The 16,176-nt window shown below is 44.8% G+C and overlaps 2 protein-coding genes across 2 annotated transcripts in view; one reads left to right on the top strand and one right to left on the bottom strand.

Annotated features, from left to right (window-relative positions):
- The window catches only part of VSNL1 (visinin like 1), a 95,701-nt gene extending 83,933 nt beyond the window's left edge, over positions 1–11,768 (top strand). Inside the window, exons 3-4 of the mRNA XM_075414875.1 lie at positions 9,650–9,865; positions 10,798–11,768. Coding sequence (XP_075270990.1) covers positions 9,650–9,865; positions 10,798–10,995 — 414 coding nt within the window. The 3' untranslated portion in view covers positions 10,996–11,768. The remainder of the gene's footprint in view (positions 1–9,649; positions 9,866–10,797) is intronic.
- Positions 11,769–13,019: 1,251 nt separating this feature from the next.
- The window catches only part of SMC6 (structural maintenance of chromosomes 6), a 38,083-nt gene continuing 34,926 nt past the window's right edge, over positions 13,020–16,176 (bottom strand). The window contains exon 27 of the mRNA XM_075414872.1: positions 13,020–15,965. Within this exon, the coding sequence (XP_075270987.1) occupies positions 15,857–15,965 (109 nt within the window). The 3' untranslated portion in view covers positions 13,020–15,856. The remainder of the gene's footprint in view (positions 15,966–16,176) is intronic.

Here is a 16,176-nt window from a genome sequence, read left to right on the forward strand (position 1 = left end):
GACGCTTAGTCTGAGAATTACAAGGACCAGAAGTCACAGAATCACAGAATCACAGAATCACAGAATAGTAGGGGTTGGAAGGGACCTCTGTGGGTCATCTAGTCCAACCCCCCTGCCAAAGCAGGGTCACCTACAGCAGGCCGCACAGGACCCCGTCCAGGCGGGTCTTGAATATCTCCAGAGAAGGAGACTCCACAACCTCCCTGGGCAGGCTGTTCCAGTGCTCCATCACCCTCAGAGGGAAGAAGTTCTTCCTCATGTTCAGACGGAACTTCCTGTGCCTCAGTTTGTGCCCATTGCCCCTTGTCCTGTCACTGGGCACCACTGAAAAGAGCTTGGCCCCATCCTCCTGACACCCACCCTTCAGATATTTGTAGGCATTTATAAGGTCCCCTCGCAGCCTTCTCTTCTTCAGGCTGAACAAGCCCAGTTCCCTCAACCTCTCCTCGTAGGGGAGATGTTCCAGTCCCCTCACCATCCTCGTAGCCCTCTGCTGGACTCTCTCCAGTAGCTCTTCATCTTTCTTGAACTGGGGAGCCCAGAACTGGACACAGTACTCCAGATGAGGCCTCACCAGGGCAGTGTAGAGGGGAAGGAGAACCTCCCTCGTCCTACTGGCCACACTCTTCTTGATGCACCCCAGGATCCCATTGGCTTTCTTGGCAGCCAGGGCACACTGCTGGCTCATGGTTAACCTGTCGTCCACCAGGACACCCAGGTCCCTCTCCGCAGAGCTGCTCTCCAGCAGGTCCACCCCAAGCCTGTACTGGTGCATGAGGTTGTTCCTCCCCAGGTGCAGGACCCTGCACTTGCCCTTGTTGAACCTCATCAGGTTCCTCTCTGCCCAGCTTTCCAGCCTATCCAGGTCACGCTGAATGGCAGCACAGCCTTCTGGTGTATCTACCACACCTCCCAGTTTGGTGTCGTCAGCAAACTTGCTTAGGGTACATTCTAACTCTTCATCCAGGTCGTTGATGAAGAAGTTAAACAAGACTGGGCCCAGTACTGACCCCTGGGGGACACCACTTGTCACCAGCCTCCAACTAGACTCAGCGCCGCTGATGACAACCCTCTGAGTTCTGCCATTCAGCCAGTTCTCTATCCACTTCACCGACCACTCATCCAGCCCACACTTCCTCAGCTTCCCTAGGAGGATATCATGGGAGACTGTGTCGAAAGCCTTGCTGAAGTCAAGGTAGACAACATCCACGGCTCTCCCTTCGTCTACCCAGCCAGTCGTGTCATTGTAGAAAGCTATCAGATTGGTCAGGCATGATTTCCCTTTGGTGAATCCATGCTGACTACTCCCGATAACCTTCTTTTCTTCCACTTGCTTGATGATGGCCTCCAGGATAAGCTGCTCCATCACCTTTCCCGGAATGGAGGTGAGGCTGACCGGCCTGTAGTTCCCTGGGTCCTCCTTCTTGCCCTTTTTGAAGATTGGAGTGACATTGGCCTTTCTCCAGTCCTCGGGCACCTCTCCTGTCCTCCAGGACCTCTCAAAGATGATGGAGAGTGGCTCAGCAATGACATCCGCCAGCTCCCTCAGCACTCGTGGGTGCATTCCGTCGGGGCCCATGGATTTGTGGACATCCAGATTGCTTAAGCGATCCCTCACACAGTCCTCCTCAATCAAGGGAAAGTCGTCCTCTTTGTAGGCTTCTTCTTTTACCTCCGGGGCTTGGGATTCCTGAGGGCCAGTCTTAGCACTGAAGACTGAAGCAAAGAAGGCATTCAGTAGCTGTGCTTTCTCCGTATCCTCCGTCACCAGGACACCCGCCTCATTCAGCAGCGGCCCCACGTTGTCCCTAGCCTTCCTTTTGCTGCTGATGTAGTTGAAGAAGCCCTTCTGGTTGTTTTTGACATCCCTTGCCAGATTCAATTCCAGGTGAGCCTTGGCCTTCCTCGTCGCATCCCTGCATGCTCTCACCACCTTTCTGTACTCTTCCCAAGTGGCCTGTCCCTCTTTCCACATTCCATGGACCTTTCTCTTCCACCTGATCTCCGCTAGAAGCTCCTTATTTAACCATGCAGGTCTCCTGCCTCCTTTGCTCGATTTCTTTCTCAGGGGGATGCATTGCTCCTGTGCATGGAGGAAGTGATGTTTAAAGAGCGACCAGCACTCATGGACCCCCCTTCCTTCGAGAGCCCTGGCCCACGGGATTCCTCCCAGTAGCTCCTTGAAGAGGGCAAAGTCAGCTCTCCTGAGGTCCAGGGTTTTGATCCTGCTTATCGCCCTGCTTCCTCCACGCAGGATCCTGAACTTGACCATTTCATGGTCACTGCAGCCGAGTCCACCTCCAACCTTCACATCCTCCACCAGTCCCTCCTTGTTTGTTAACACGAGGTCCAGCAGCGCACCTTTCCTTGTTGGTTCCTCCACCACTTGCATCAGAAAGTTATCATCGATGCTCTGTAGGAACCTCCTGGATTGCGCCTGCCTAGCTGTATGGTCTTCCCAGCTGATGTCAGGGTGGTTGAAGTCCCCCATGAGAACCAGGGCCTGTGACTGTGAGGCTGCTTGCAGCTGCCTGTAGAAGGCCTCATCAACCTCCTCCTCCTGGTCAGGTGGCCTGTAGTATACACCCACCGTAATGTCACCCGTGTGAGCCTGTCCCTTAATTCTAACCCACAAGCTTTAAACTCGGTCCTCATTTGCCCCCAGGCCAAGCTCAATGCATTCCAGTTGCTCCCTCACATATAGAGCAACTCCCCCTCCTCTTCTTGTTGGTCTGTCTTTCCTAAAGAGTCTGTAGCCATCTATGACAGCATGCCAGTCATGCGAGTTGTCCCACCACGTTTCTGTGATGGCGACCAAGTCGTAGCCGTCCTGCTGTATAATGGCTTCCAGCTCCCCGCTTAGGACTGTGAAGACTTACTTTGCAATATAAAACATCATTTAAGCTTAATGATCCCTCTGCACCTCTTAAGACAGTCAAGGGAGAAGTCTCTGACACTTAATTTGACCACTTTGGGTGGCTCTTTGGAGAAGCCTCTCTCCGTTGACCAAAGAGCAATGCATGGCACCGATTCAGGGCGATGCTGTGGCTCTCAGACCCGCAGGCGCTCCTGCTCCCAGCCCCATCCTGCTCGGCCCTGCCCCGTCCGCTGGTCCCATCCCTTGGCGGGATGCTCTCTGCCAGCCCTCTGCGCTCCGGCACTGGGTGTGGAGGCAACTCACCTTTCGCATTTGTTTCACTGGCATTACTCCGGAGAATAAGGGCGAGACACAACATGAAGAAGAGGGGCACATTGTGCCTTATCCATTCTTAATCCACACGTCCTCAGGAAGTCTTAAAAATGTGTCTTTATCTATATTAAAGGTGTATCTGTCCTGACCTGTCCTTCAGCTGTGTATTCCCAGGGCAGCCAAATCTCTTCCAGAAGAAGGATAAATGTACTGGCGGCGTCTTTCTGTGCTGCTGCGGTTATGCTCTTGTTATGTTAGTTTTCAGTTTTGTACGAAGGGGTGCTGGCAGGCAGAGGCTGCAGCCCTGCAGCTCGCCCTGGTGCCAGAATGGCATGACCTTCCTGACAGGTCCCGACAGTCACAGCTGTGCGTCTGTCTTGGGTCTGGCTGGGATGGAGCTGATTTTCCCCGTAGCAACCCTGGTACTGCTGTGCTTTGCACTGGTAGCTAGAAAGGTGTTTTGACTACTGCTGAGCAGAGCTGGCACAGCATCAAGGCTGTCGCTCCAACGTTTTTCCACTGCCACCACCAGTAGTCTGGGGGTGGGGGGCAGGATTTGGGGAAGGGACATACTTAGGACAGCTGACCCAAAACTGACCAAGGGGATATTCCACACCGTATGACATCTGCTCAGCAATAAAAAGCTAAGAGAAAGGAGGAGAAAGGGGAAGCATTTGTTTTTATGATGTTTGTCTTCCAGAGTAACTGCTATGCTCCTGAAGCCCTGCTTCCCAGGAAGTGGCCGGACATCTCCTGCTGATGGGAAGGAGAGAATAAGTCTTTTGGTTTTCCTTGTTTCTTCATGCAGCCTTTTGCTTTATTAGACTGCCTTCATCTTGACCCAGGAGTTTTCCCATCTTATTTTCTTCCCCCCGTCCTGCTGAGGAGGGGAGCGATAGGGTGGCTTGGGGGGCACCTGGCATCCAGCCATCCAGCAAGGTCAATCTATCACAACATCTCTTCCCCTTCTCATGCCTTAACACATGAAGTGCAAGAGTACAGTACGTTGTAGCAAGTTACAATTATTTTTTATAAAGAAGAGAATTAACAAGTGATCTGTTTTCTTATCTCCTCAACTCCCACATTTGCACTGCTGGCAGGAACCCAGAGCTTCATTCTCTTTAAAAACTGTTGAGCAGGCTGCTCCCCAGCCATCACAGGCATCCCCCTCAGTGAGCTCAGTTCCGAGGATCTGTAAGGTGGGGCTTCACCAGCAGCTATCAGCGTCTGGGTTCAAATTTAAGAGGTTTGCTATAAAAAATACCAATGTGAGCTTCCACCAGCAGCCAAACTTCCTGATTCTCAAAGTGCTCATGTTCTCCACTTACAAAGGTGAACTGGGTGCCTAGCAAACTTATTAAAGGGAGGAAAGAAAACCCTAACAAAGTAGACAAAAAGGGTAAGTAACTCTTTCCTAAAGTGTAACAGCATCAAGTGTATAAGGTTCTTCCCATGGGAGCCAACTACTAGGCTTGTTTCCACGTGCTGGCCCCCAACGATGCTCGTACTCCTTGCGCTGGCTGTGCCGCACTCGTTCCTCTTTGCTGCTTCAGCCCTCAGCAGAGCGTGGCAGGGCTGAGCCCTGAACGGGGATTCAGAAACGATTCCTGGGGCAATCGGCGGCTGCCTCCTCCATCTTCTCCAAGCCCAGGACCACCTCCTGCTGTCCCACCTCCCATTCTGCGCTCCAGCTCCCACCTCGGTGCTGGAAGCTGTGATCTTACATCAGTGACTCAGCCGTCACCCGGGCATCTGTAGGCAGCACGTCCAGCTTTCTGAACACTAATTCTGATGGTCTCCATTTTATAGCAGAATTTCCCTTTTAATGGAAATGCATTGCAAACAGGATAAAACATTGCATGAAAAACAAAGCATGTCTCAGCCTGTCTATAAAGTCTCTCCACGCTACCCCACCAGTGAAGCAGAGCCCCTTCTTTTTTGGATCTCCCCATCACTGGGGAATTTGGGGAAGTGCATTGCTTTTGGGTTTTTTTTCTTTGTATTTTAGCCATATGCTAAATCTTTAGCCATATATTTTAGCATATGCTTCATGGTTTTTCAAGAAGTCCCTCCCAAAGATGATCTGAATAGAGCTGGTCACAGAGTTGTCTGTGAGCAGCATCACTTCAAAGATGCTAAAGCATCTGCAGCCAAATATTTCTAGGCATTTGATCAGTTTCCCAAGACTTCAGTTATGTACAATTTGTAGATGCTATTCACTTAGATATTCCAGGACCGTTTGAAAGCCCCCAATATACCAGAAAAGTGTCCAGAAACACTCTGGGAGCTAAGAATCTGCAAGACAATCTTCGCTTCCAAAATTCAGAAGCAGAAGAAGAGGGACTTTTTTTCTCTCTTCCTCTTTCCTTTCCTAATTGGTAGTTGTCTGTAGAGACACTTTCCTCACACACCAGCATGTTGATCTAACTGGTCAGAAAACACCCAGGCCATGCAAGAGATGAGACTAGAAAAGCAGAAACACAGGAATGATCAGCGTTTGCTCACCCATGGAACCGCCTGCTGTAAAAATCCCAGGCAGGTACAGTTTATCTTGATTTTGGGGTGAAAAGAGTAAAGCAGGAGGCAGTGCTGGTGCGCAGAGTGCACGGCTCAGTAGCACCACTGCAGCAGAGGGGAACGAGTCGCTTTCACGTGTAGATTGATCACCCAGAGAAGGGTTTGCGGAGGAGGCTGAAGAACCCCCTGCCTTGCCCAGTGGCTGCAGCCACTGAAAATCCCAGCTGTGTTTCTTTACTGGTTTTTGAGGCATTCCCTGCGCTCATGGCAGAGTACCATATAGGGCAGAGTAAACCACCCTCATATCCCCCTTGCCAAAAATGGGTGTTTGTCTGCCAGTGATCCCTGCCTCCCACCGCACTTGGCTCAGACTAGTCTACAGTAGTTAACAGTCTGTGCCTGTATGGGAGAAAGAGCCGTTACAGCTTTCTAAGGCCTCACTGTATTTTAATAGTCAAATGATGTTTTGCCAGAGCTGGCTTCTTTTGCTTTGTAATTGTTTTGGTTTTTCTTTTATTCCATTTCTTATTTATGAATCGTTTCAAAACAGGCCAATGGAAGTCTTCAGCTAGGTTTTTAAACAAGTTTAGACAATGTTTTTTAGTTGTTCTGAGCTAAAAATAATCCAATCAGCAGGTACAGACTGGAGAAGTGTGCCTTCAGTCGCTGAAGGACCTTTTACTGCATTTGCTCCCTAGAGGGAGGCAAACTGGGGGGATGGGGGGGGAGGGGGGGGCGGGTAGGCAGGCATCAATTCTATTTGTTCACCTTACTAGGCTGTAAATGCCAAGGCTTAGCTCTGAGCAGTGCCACTGCCTTCCTCACCTCAGAAGAGAAAAAATCGTTGTCTTGTATGTGATGAAAAATTAGAAGGAATCTGTTCTCCCAGCGACATGGCATTAAAGGCGTATGGTATGACTGGCACAGAGGTGGTCACAGCTTGCTTATGCTCCTCCCGTGGGAGACTGAATGATAATGTTCATGTTTCCCCAAGAATAATTTAGAAGTGGTCTTTGGCATCTCCAGCCACTGACGCCCCCCTAATCCCCTGCTTCGTTCTTGGGCTCTTGAGTATTTCTGGGTGTCCACCACTTCTTAGCCGTTTTTGTAGGTGAGCTTCTTCAGTGCATTTTTTTAGTTCTTTGGTTCCGCCAGTAAGTTCATTTGTACCATTTCTCAGTCTGGATCATAGGAGAGTAGCACCTGAATGTATTTTGGTTCTCTGGACAGTGAAAGGGACGATTCCATGTCCTTCTGCCTCTCGCCTTTCCGTTGCAGCGACTGGGGAGTGGCAGAGCCACAGAGATACTGCATCGGGCTGCATCCTCAGCAACAGGCAGCCCGTAACCGAAACGCTTGGAAGACTATCAGACTTTGAAGTGTTTTGATTTGTAAACTATACGTCACAGGACAGTGATCAGCACAGATATAAAAAGCAAGAGATTATTCTAATTGTCTTTTTGGTTTTGAACATTTTTTTAGTTCTTTTGTTCCACCAGTAAGTTCATTTGTACTTTAAAACAGATTTTAAAAGCAAGAGATTATTCTAATTGTCTTTTCGGCTTTGAACAGCCAGCAAGCTCCCAAGAAATAGAAAGGGGGGACAGTGGAGTCCCGGTGGAGCCGCTCCTGAACTTCCTACCAGTGATCTGTGGAAGTGAACATATATCTATACATACACACACACAAACATAAAATTAACTATCACCTATGTTAACATCTGCAGTTGATACAGAGGTTGGGGGAAAGGTAGATCATAAAGAAGAGAAAGCAATGAGGAGGATTTTCAATAACCTTCAAGTAACGTTCAGGTTTTGGATAGCATCCACGTAACTTTGTTCTGATGCAGCCGAACCTAGAATTGTGAGCCCAGAGACTCTGTTTGCTTTGACAAAAGGTTCAGGTTTGCACTAGAAGAGCAATTCGGCGAGGTCTGATAGCTGCAGTCACTGCAGTCCTGAATTGTAGCCGAGAATCCTTTACATGTGTTCATAAGCCCAATCATGCTTACCATACCAGCATCCAAAAATGTTTGAAGGTCAAAACCAGAAAGTACAGAAAAGAGCTGCAGCAGTACCTCGAGGTATTTACAGGTCCATCAGTTTGGATTATTAAAACAGAAACAGGGGCTGGGTTGACGACAGACACTTAAGTTACTTTTTCAGGAGGAGACGATACCAAATGCCCCTTCCAGCTGTTGGAGAAGGGGCGTAGAAGCAGCAGTTGGATGCTGCCCCATACTAAGCCAGACAAGGAAATCGCAACTTAAACAGCAATGTTAACCTGGACAAAATACCGCTGGAATGGGTACAGCGTCCCTCTCCCTTGATGCTTCACACCCTGTTCAAATGTCTTCCTGAAAAGATACTTGGGAAGCGAGATGGACGTACTTCATACCTCTTCTGGGATAATACCGCGATTCGCATCCTTTTGGGGGTAACTCACCACAGGGCAATATTCTGAATGGATGGCGGTGGGCAAAATTTAAGGAAGATTTTGCATAGACTATAATGCCACTGAGCCAGAGAAGAGATTGCATAGCGGTTACAGTAATGCAAATGTTGGCCAGAATTGAGTCTGAAAAGTTGATGTCAGAGAAGACAGTAAGTTTAAAGGAAACTTTCAGGTTAGAACCCCTTTGGCAATGCAGCGGTGGCTCCTGACAGGACCCGAATGGCCACAAATTTGTGGCAAGCAGCAGGCTGTGCACTAAGCTTCGCGGTTTTTGGGGCGTGACACAGAATCCAAATGGTCATTTGGTCTCCTCAAAGGAAAAGCAGCGAAGGCTTGCCATATTCTACATCTGTGTTTAGTCAGACAATTAATAGCGCCCATTTCTGTGCGTGCTGCGAGATCCCTAAGATCCTCCACAAAATCCGAGTGTATTTTTCAAGAGCTTTTGCAGCTGACCACAGCAAACGTCAGCCTGCAGTGAAAGCTCTGGACGGGAAAACGGAAAATCGTGCAATGCAGACCCACTTCCTTGGCTGCCACCGAAGCCTTTGTGTTCAAACGTACATAATTAACAAGTAAGAACTGGCATTTTAAAAGGTACAAAAGGAGGTGGCTCTCAGAGTGGGGGTAATGCACTTTGATATTTTACGAGCATGAAAAGCTCCATGAAATTGGGCAGGGAATATAGAAACAATCCTTATTTTCATACAGTCTCTCCACTGCGACTGGACTTTGGCACTGGGTTAAAACTCCCTTTCTTGAGTCTGCGCCATAGAAAGAACAACTCCTGTCTCAAATGTCTTAAATCATACATTTCTGGAGGGGAAAAAATATCAGCTGAAAACTTACACGTTATGGTCATTTAAAATACTTTGTTAAGCTACAGTCAGTTGCAGTGCTCACTAATAATGGATATTAAACCTGAAAAGCATTGTCCTGTGTTGTTCAACTGAATCTCAGTTCTCATTTTCTGTACTTGTGTTATGTTGGTTGGCAGAAGAGAACATATGTTCCTGGTTTTTTATGCTGTGTGTGGATTATTTTTTTTTTTAAATCAATGAAGTTATATAACAACAAGCCCACACATCTACTTGGTTGCGACATGTAAAGGGCTGGTTACTCCCAGGCAGAATAAAGTACTGCTCAAATGCACCTTGGTTGCTGTATTTCATAGTTAGAGAACATTACATACAACCTCCCATTTGCACCCAACTTCATTTTAAGGTTCATCTAGTTAATTTAGCTTTAAATTTGTGTTAAATATATTTGTAATACAGTTGGCAGTAAGCAAAGAGATATTTGTAGAAATAAGTTTTTAATAATCATTACACTGTAACTATTACAGAAGCTTATGTTGTGTATCTTCAGCTTCACACAAAACCCACCAGCAACTCCTCATCAGTGCCTCACACTTCAGCATTTTGCAGGCGGGTACACAGCTTGCTCCCTTGTGTTGCCCACAGTTCTATTTATTATTTTATTTTGCAGTTTTTTCCATATGGAGATGCTTCAAAGTTTGCCCAACATGCCTTCCGAACCTTTGATAAAAACGGAGATGGGACCATCGACTTCAGAGAGTTCATTTGTGCCCTCTCCATCACCTCACGAGGAAGTTTTGAGCAAAAGCTGAACTGGGCCTTCAACATGTATGACCTGGATGGTGATGGTAAAATTACAAGAGTGGAAATGCTGGAAATTATAGAGGTGAGATCAATATAACACTCAAAAATAACATGTCTGAACACTAGTAAAGTTTGATTACTTGTTCACATACCCTTTAGATTTTAAGCGCGCAAACTCTGTACTGTATCATCATTGAAAGCCTTCAGTACGTACACTGATCCTATACGGACTCATACCCAGCTGAGGCAACCACACACATTTTAATAGATGCAATCTCTGAGAATTGCAGAGAGTACATGTAAGCTTTTAAATATCAAGAGGTATTTTTTTTTTCCCCTGATCAACGGGTTAACCATAAGAACGGCACAGCAAAGGATTTACAAAGCCCATCTGAAAATCGCTTGACACTCATGGAATTACTGGTTTGTAGCTCAAGTAGCTGAAACCTGACTGGAGATTAACTTGAGATGATTACAGAAATTTACAGGGATAACACCACACTATTTCAAGTGAGCTCTCGCAGATGGGCTTTAAGATGACCACAGCGTATAACAGGAAGGATAAAGTTTATCACCCTCATCATCGGTTGGCTACTCGCCACAGTAGTTAATAGCAGATTTTACTCACATGTACACATAGAAAGCTATTAAAAGGTGATGACTTCGAAAACTGATTATTTGGAATTTATATTGAAATCTTTCAGTGGGGTAACTAAAAGCCAACAGTTGACCAGAGAATAGGTTACAACAGTTTTGCACTGTGAAACAGAAAGCCACAGAAATCCATTCCAGGATGGAAAATGCAACCACCAAAATAAATCTACATCCAAAGAAAGTAAAACACATTCTTGTTTGGTTTACGTATACAGACATCAGATTCCAAAGAAAAAACCCCAAATCTTTAGGGAAACTGGCAATCATCTTACTGTTGGAATGTCTTTCCAGAATTTGATCACATCAAAAAATCGAGTTATAATTCGTATATTGGATTTTCTATTTGCTTTCTTTCCAAAGGCCATCTACAAAATGGTGGGCACCGTGATAATGATGAAGATGAATGAGGATGGTCTGACGCCTGAGCAACGGGTAGACAAGATCTTCAGTAAGATGGATAAGAACAAAGACGACCAGATCACACTGGATGAATTCAAAGAAGCTGCAAAGAGCGATCCTTCCATTGTATTACTTCTGCAGTGTGACATTCAGAAATGAGCTTGTGTTCAATGCGTCATAGACTGCACAGAAGTTTAATGTTCCATTCAGTTTGCAGCTATTTCCACACACACAAAAATTTGCTTGGACTACCTATAAATGGACTTGCTTCTTGTGTTTGAAACACTTGTGTGCATGAGAATGTCATTTGCTAAAGAATTTTAAAAGTATATACTATAAAAATAAACTGCCACAACGTGATGTGTGCAATGTCATTTCATAACAGCCCTATTCCTCTGAAGCCTGTGCAGCAGTCCTGTGCTGCAGTGAATTATATTATTTATTGTTCATGTTTTACTGATGCTAGCTCTGTGTCTCCTAGACTGAGTAATGTTAGTGACACTGAATTCACATGGTAATGTTAACTGTTTATTATAAATCATGTCACCATTCTGCTGTAAAGTAGTACTGGACAGACAGAGGGGCACAGTTCCTCAGCTCTGAAGTCTGATCCACACATGTGCTTGTATCGTCAGTGGGTATCAATGTACTTCATTTGCATGCCTTTTAGGTTTGCCTTAATTCTTACCTCATTTGCATCCCTTCAATCCAGAAAGAGCTATGTCAGAGGAATGCAGTATTAAAAAAAGAAAATCCTGCTAAAATGATCCCTTTAATTAAAAGTATATATAAATATATATATAATGTTTAAAATATTGTTTTATTGGAAGTTTAAAGGTTTTATTGGAAGTGTATTGATCTTTGCCTGAATTTTCAAAAGCTTCCACAGAGGTTGCAATATATATGTCCCAAAATAAATTTATAACATTTGACCTTTTCCCCTAATTCTTATTTCATGTCTTCAGCAAAGTAATAGAAAAAAGAAGTTCAATCTCATTTAATTATCTGTCACTGTACTACTGGGAAATACATATTTCGTTATGAAAGTATGAAGATGACTGCTTTGCACTCACTCACTCACTCGAAGAATCCAATTATACGAAACCAAAAGTTGTAGTTCTTGTATTTATCAGCAGAGCAGCAGTTTATCCTCTAAGATGCTACTGCTGCGATTTAACAGCATGCCTACGAGACCTGTGCTAACGGAGCTCCCTCCTCAAGCTAGCTGGAAGTCAAATACAGTTCATTTGCTTGGCCTAAACCTGGTCGTTAATGTTTTTCCCTCCTTGAGTTAGAGTCTTTCCTCTTATCATCTGGCACCGTATCAAACCTGGGGTAGTTTAAACAGACATGTTGTCAAAAACCATGACAGATAAATACACCATAGAGTATGATGACTGAGAAGGGATACTGAAGAGAAGCACCTTCTCCCTCAAATCTATGGGCACCAGGCAAGTTTATACTGTGGCAAGTGCGAGTTCCGCGCAGCCCTGGGAAAGCACGGAGAGCTAGCCCACTGCCGAAATCCCAGATAAAAATCTTCCCTTCACCGCGTTTCCCAGTTGCTTTAAACAGTTGTTTGCTCACAGGATTACAAAAAAAAGTCCAAACATCTTACAATTGCATGTTTGGTATTTCTTCTTTGCCTTATGAAGAAACAAGATGGTACTTTTAACAGCTAAAAATCAGACAATGAAACACGACACAAACCAAACCATTCTCTGTATTTTCAAATTTTAAAAGTGAAGATCATCTCAAAATCGAAGGGGGAAAAAACCCACAAACAAAACAGTTTCACATATTTTGCTAACAAACACGGTGGCCAAACACAGAATCAGTTGTTGCCACAACCACAGCCATCCTCTCATATTTCAGTTTCTTCGGAGTCCAAACAAACAGCAAAAGGCAGAAATTTCAACTACATTTTTTAACACCAGGATTTTAGTTAGGCTACACTGGTGACAGCCCTAGAAAATAAGAGTGGTATACTTTGTACGTTTGGTTGTAACTTACAAATAAAACACACATTCTGAAAAGGTTACGTACTTCTGAGAGCACTATGTCCACTGTTTCCACTTAGGATTATCAGCTGTAGAGAAGATGTTGAATATTCCTGGGCGTTTCTGCCTCCCTGGCTCACACACATATGTCAGAGCAGCAGGACCTCAGTCCGTGTCCCCCTGCGCCTCAAATTCAGGCGGCTGGACGGGCTCCGTTTGCTCTGCTGCAGCGCTACGCAATGCGCTGCCACGCGGAAGGGCCACGGGCGCGCACACCGGCACCCAACGCGCCAGCAGCACTGCAACGCGGTTTTGGTAAACTCTGGATTTAAAGTATCAAGAACGACATAGTTTCGAGACCTTAGTGGGATCACTGCAAAAATAAGCGCGTCCAAGCAAGGGCTTCAGTAATTGTTTATTCAGAACTAATCCTCTACCATGAAAACAGTTGCATATATTAACGATACAGCCAGGCACACATTTGCATCATGTACAGGAGTAGATTAGAGTGAATACAATGTATTGATTTCAGCCAAAGACCAGAATTGTTGCCAACTGCTCCAATATTTCAAGTAAGTCTACAGAAAACCTGGGAGAAAGCTGAAGCTCAGTAGGAATGTGGCAATTTTCCTTAAGCTCTTTTCTCCACACAACTCATTATAAAAGTACTAATGAAGATAAACGCTTTTCTCTCTCCTGCCTCTGCATTCATGGTTTATTTTTTAGATGCTGAAGGAAATCAGGAGGAAATAATGCTATGCCATTCTGTAATTTCATATTGTAAAAGGGTCTGAAACATATCCTAGCTTCCCCATAAAAATTGAGTCAAAGTGAACGTGTGGTTCATGATCATGTAACGGTATCAAGGACTCCCAGTACAAACTGGGCTTGTGTTCCAGACAGGTTTTGCCAAGCACGCACGTTGTAGTGTCTCATCCCCACCCTCTGCCTGGTAATTTCACATAGTCCTAAACAAGTTGTAAGTACCTTCAATACATGTTCCATCAGACCACAGGATTATGGAATTGTTTGGTATGGCAGGGACCTCCAGAGGTCTCTTGTCCAACCTCCTCCTAGAAGGAGGTGCAGCAGCCTGTTCAGATCCCAAAAGCCTCCAGGGGTGGTGGTTCTACAGCTTGTGAGGACAACATGCTCAAGTGCCTCCTACCTTCACCACGAACACTCCCTCCCCCTCCGGTTTACCCAGCCAGAACCTCACCACCTCAGTTCATGACAGCTGTCTGTCTCTTCTGCCACGCAGCTCAACAAAAAGCCAGGCCTTGTTTTGCCAGGGGCCTCCTCACGGCTGCCAGAAGTCTGCTAGCCCATTACCCTGGGCTTTCAGCAGTGAACATCTGAAGCCTTCAAAAGATTGCTAGACTTCATTCCCAAAGTCAGAATGCACTAGAACTGCAGTTGGCTTTCCCAGTGTGTCCTTCAATCCTGTGCTAGCTTCCATATTTTAGATATACCTACAAGTGTAATACACACTTCTGTGCAAACTAAACAACATTAAAGAACACACAATAACGTGCGGCAGCTGAAAACAAATTTGGCTATGAAGCCAAGTTAAAACCTGAGTGCAGTGAGGTTTTATTAAGGAATCACTATTTGGTAAGCAGCTGTAGAAACTGGAGAACTGTTCTCTGAATAGTCTCAATGGCTTTTGTATCCCCCTAACAGCAAAAAAAAAAAAAAAAAGTATGTCTTATGTATGGCTGAACTCTAAAAAGTGATTGTTTGTGAAGAGCTCCCAACAATTTCAAGTTCCCGGAGAAAGGAGAAGAGAAAAAAAAGTTAATTTGGGGCAGTCTGAAAAATCTCATCCTTTCTCCCTCTTATCCCCAATAAACACTGGTATTATTTAAACAAAGCAAGTTTATTTTATCGTAACTATTCTAGTATAGTCCTGCTGGAGGTGGGGACAGCCAACAAAACGCAGGCCTACAATGCTGACCCTGCTTCAGCAGGGGTGTTGGACTAGATGACCCACAGAGGTCCCTTCCAACCCCGAACATTCTGTGATTCTGTGAAAAGTTACTGTATTATTTCGCAAAATTCTTATTCCACATCATTCCTCTATATTGGAAAGACTTCTGTCACTTCAGTTTGTGCTAACATCATGAATATATACAGACTCAGCCTATACCTGCAAACTCACACTGTGCAAGAGCTTAGCTTTCTGGAATTAAGAATCTAAGTTTATTAAGCCACAGTTTGCCAGGTTTTGTAAACTCAAGGCCAGGCTGTGTGGGGCTCTGAGCAACCTGGTCTAGCGGAAGGTGTCCCTGCCCATGGCAGGCGGGGGTGGGAACTAGATGGTCTGTAAGGTCCCTTCCAACCCAAACCAGTCTATAATTCTGTGTCCAAAGAAGCTGAAACTCTTCCCTATAAACTCTTCAGGAAGAAATAAAAGCACTTTTTTTCCTGCCCAGAGAATATAATGCAAATAAATGCTTCACTTCGCTAATTAAGAAAGTACATACTCTAAGCACTAATAGTTTTTCATGTTCAGCTCCTGTGATTCCACTGGAAAAAAAGCAAAACACGTGTTTTACTGCATGTATTAGTTAGCACACATTTAAGAAATAAATTAAAGCTAGGAAGAAAACATTTTTAACTTAATGCTAATATTAAGTGTGTAAAGACACTAAAACATTACCACAAGTATCAATGCTCACTGTTTATTAAAATATTACTCCATAGATATACAAAATATATTTCATCTTTTCCAGAAGAAAAAACAGAACAACTGATAAAAAAATTCTACTAGTTGACAGTTAAAAATATCAACTGAACATTCAGGATTTGCTCATCATCAAAGCTGTGCTTGTTCTTGGTCTGTACATACACAGTAATTCTTAAAAAAAAATTAAAAAATAAAAAAAATACAGGAACCTCTGCTTTTCCTGAGAGTATCTAACAGAAGAGCCTCTTACGCAGCATCAGGGAACAATAACTTTGCACACATCATTACACGTTTATCCTCAATAGTATGCCACATTCATACACAGAGATATTTATTGATCTTCCTCTTTGTCATTCCTCTTTTGGAAATTCAGTGTTTTTTGGCCTCTTTCAGGGTCTTGCATTCGGAGGATTCGAATACGGGAACTCGTAGGCAGAGAACTAAAAATAAAGTATGCATCATTTAAACAGTGTTTCTACTCTACAGATTTTAGTATTTCCATTTGGTTCTTTCCATTACATCTTTTCCGTTAAGTAACTTCATCTTTTCTCTTTGACAGTTTTAAAAACAACAGTAACATGGGGTGAGGTTCTGGCTTCGCTGAACTGATCTTGGAGCCAGACTTCAGTAAAAGCTCGAGGTAAAGACAAT

The sequence above is a fragment of the Opisthocomus hoazin genome, chromosome 2 (assembly GCF_030867145.1).
Source record: "Opisthocomus hoazin isolate bOpiHoa1 chromosome 2, bOpiHoa1.hap1, whole genome shotgun sequence".
NCBI lineage: Eukaryota > Metazoa > Chordata > Aves > Opisthocomiformes > Opisthocomidae > Opisthocomus > Opisthocomus hoazin.